Source organism: Acartia tonsa, chromosome 13 (assembly GCF_053477335.1).
Source record: "Acartia tonsa isolate MP-2025a chromosome 13, ASM5347733v1, whole genome shotgun sequence".
Classification (NCBI taxonomy): domain Eukaryota; kingdom Metazoa; phylum Arthropoda; class Copepoda; order Calanoida; family Acartiidae; genus Acartia; species Acartia tonsa.
Genome location: NC_137272.1, coordinates 33863582 through 33867006, shown reverse-complemented (window position 1 = coordinate 33867006; position 3425 = coordinate 33863582). Strand labels below are relative to the sequence as shown.

The 3425-nt window shown below is 32.4% G+C and overlaps 1 protein-coding gene across 1 annotated transcript; it reads right to left on the bottom strand.

The window, feature by feature from the left end:
* Positions 1 to 408: 408 nt before the first annotated feature.
* Positions 409 to 3178, bottom strand: LOC145335054 (uncharacterized). The gene is made up of 5 exons (XM_080180747.1): positions 3127 to 3178; positions 2506 to 2585; positions 1940 to 2078; positions 1294 to 1473; positions 409 to 794 (listed from the first exon to the last, which is right to left on the bottom strand). The coding sequence occupies exons 1-5, from the start codon at positions 3176 to 3178 to the stop codon at positions 460 to 462; spliced, it is 786 nt and encodes a 261-aa protein (XP_080036873.1). The 3' UTR covers positions 409 to 459.
* Positions 3179 to 3425: the final 247 nt, after the last annotated feature.

The window sequence follows — 3425 nt, the reverse complement described above, 5'->3', positions numbered from 1 at the left end:
ACTATAAGCTGCTTCCAAACAAAGATTAAAACAAAATCAATTTTAAAAAATATGAATAGATATTAAATAGCTTTAAAATAAATTATATAAATAGAAGGAAATTGCAAATACAAAATATGAAAAAAGGAATATGATAAATATATTGAAAACAATGAAACTTTTATAATTCTTTTGCAGAAAGACTGACAGACAAAATTCATTGCCTATAATTGTAAGGAATACTTACTAAAAATCTCAGCTATCTGGAAGAGCAGAAGTAAAATTTTTCTTACAGATAGACATTTACACAGAAAAACTAATTTTCAAACATCTTTAATTAAGCTGGGAAATGGATTTTGTAGTAATTTATGTTGTCCACTCATTAATTTAAGGGACTATAATTGACAAAAATACTAGGGGGGACAAATGTACAAGTGTAACACATCATCTAGGGGACAAATGCACTGGGAGATAAATCCTCTATAAAGATAAATGTACTCCGACGCGAGGTGAATGTGCTTTGGGGATAACTCTTAATGATGCCTCTGCTGATGGTATAGCATGCTCTAAATCTTGTCTTATTGTTTGAGCTTCAACAGTTTGTGTAGTTGTAGTAGATGTTGCAGTAGGTTTAGTTGGGACAGGTGTAGTAGATGGTGTAGCAGGTTTAGTTGGGATAGGTGTAGTAGATGGTGCAGCAGGGTTAGTTGGGATAGGTGTAGTAGATGGTGCAGCAGGTTTAGTTGGGATAGGTGTAGTAGATGATGCAGCAGGTTTAGTTTTACAGTAGCGGGCACCAAATTTTACATTGTTGGCTAAAATAAGATCATTTGATAGTTAGTATTATTGCTGTCTGTCTGGTTTAAACTTTTATAAGTCTAACCCCCCCCCCTCCCCCTCCTTTTTGGGCCATTATTGGTGGTTATTGAATTAGAGAACTATAAGTTTTCCTCTATTATATAAAGTAATAATTAGGTTGTACTTTTAAGGGGCGCTTTGTAAATCACATGGTGTGGATCTAGGGTATTTCCCTGACTTTCCTCGTGCCCCCCTTGTTGGAGCAAATTGTTATTGTATGTTATAGTATTTTTGCCATTCAATGTTTTTTTTTGGAGTACAAGTAATCAAATTCCCCAAAATGGTGTAACGCCCCCACCCCTCTTACCAAAAATCAAAGTTTAAGGGATAAGATTAAATCATAGAAAGCTAAATTTGCTGCAAGAATCTACTTAGGAACCTAGAATCTGCATTGACCCCCTGTCCATCTATCAGGCTCTTAAGCAAATAGAAAAATAATGTTCATTCCAGTTTTACCTGGTTCTGCAGTCAACTGAACAAGAGAACATCTCTTTTTTTTCTCCATGAACCTCCACATAACACATGACTCTTCCACATCACAATGTTGGGCACATTGGACATCAGTCTGTACTCTGACCCTCTTCAAATCAATCTTTGGTAGACCTTCCATGAGCAATGCATAACAATAGGTATTTCCTGAAATATTGAAATAAAACATTACAATACAGATAACCAAGAGACATAGGAGAATACTAAAAAGTACATCTCAGACCTTTATTTATTTCATACACATTATGAGCCAGCTATAAATTGTCAAATTTCTGAGGATAAATTTTTTTAGGAAAATTTTATGGTATCAAATTTCTTCCCTTGTATTATGTGAAGCACATGACAAACCACATAATAAGTTAGTCTTAGGATAAATTTAGCTTACCATAGTGCTATTTCTTGAATAGATCGTGTATTTAACCAAGAATAAATAATCAAATAGACAAATTAGATGGATTATTTGACTGGCAACTAGTAACCCCTATTTTTTGGGGGAAATACATTTTAGTTTTTGGTCATGCATTGGTCTAAAATTAGTTAAAACTTATAACAGTTGGTGCAAGAGAAAGGTCATTCAATCAAAGGGTTGGTTGTCTGTTGTTATTTCAAGTACCTGAAGGATTGCCAGATGCTTGACAATTGTTCATGCCAAAGCTTTCTCCCATTTTCTTTTTCAACTTTACAAGATACAGAGTGCAGCTCTTCTTTTTCATTTGATATAGCAGGCATTCCTTCATCATCAAGCATTTCATCTGTTATATACATAATGAAGTTAGAGAATTAATTAGTAAAGTTCCTTACGACAGTATTAAAATGACAGCTTATGAGCTCTCTAGCAGCTAAAGAAAAACAACTGTCTGCACACTTTTAGGTCCTCAGAAAGTGGGGCAGTTAGTTTTACATTTATACTATTGATTTATTATTATAAACATTCAAGCAATATGTAAACAACCAATACAAAAATTCAAATATTTACAACTCTATATTTTTTGCATACAATTCTCTATGTCAGTATTAAATAATTATTCAGGGATTGTACATTTTTTTGTTTGTAACAGTTTAGTCAACCAAATATTTGTATTTGAAATAATTAAGAAGCGCATTTTAATAAACGTTTCAACACAACCTTACGAAAAATACACAATTAATGACCCCCTTTTAGAAACAGGAATCAAATACCTCACATTGGCCAAGGTCCTTCACATTAACATTTTGACTCTTGATAAGAGGAATATAGTTTTTCTTAGTGCAACTTTCATCTAAAATACAAAAAAAAGAATCTTCTTACAATTACAATGTATACTGGCCTATCATTGGTTATTTGTATTGTATATCATCATTTTAAAAAGGAATAAGGTATAACCAACAGGCGAATTAAATAAAAATTATAATTGGGGGGCAGATGGAGAGGCTGTCAATGTTACTAAGTTTTATAACCAAGTTATTAGTTCACTTATTAAATTGTAATTGGTTGATTTTAGACTAGTAGGGTCCAAACTCATTTTTTTTTACAAATGGGATAACTTTCTTTTGTTTTTAATAATTGGGGTAATACACAGGGATGTTGTAAAGGGATAAGACAATGGCCAAAAAATTGATGTAGATACATAATGATGATAAACAAATTCATTAGTGGTTGGAATGTTTGAACACTTAACTTAATGAACCAACCAATAAAAATCTAACGAGGTCTCCAAAGTTGTTGAACCAACGAATAAGAATCATTATGGAACAAGTGTAATAAACAGCCCATTGTCCCCTCCCTCCCTGGGTTTTACATCAAAAAAATAAATTTTCTACCTTGAGCAAATACAGTTGCAAGTGTGACAAGAAAACACAAAAATAGCCTCATTTTCTAAAAAAAATGTTGTATTTAATAATTAAAATGTGTTTTAAATGCGTTCTGATTGGAGAACTCGAGCTCAATCATAGACTTTATTTTCTATATAGATCTATCATTGATGCAATGAGGCGAACCCTTTTGCAAATGTTAAAAAATTGTAGATTTCGCATAATTAAAGTTGTTGCAAATATAGGTATTAACAATTAATAAATAGGATAAAGTCGAAGGTTTACTTTATTGTTGGCCCAAAATGCTG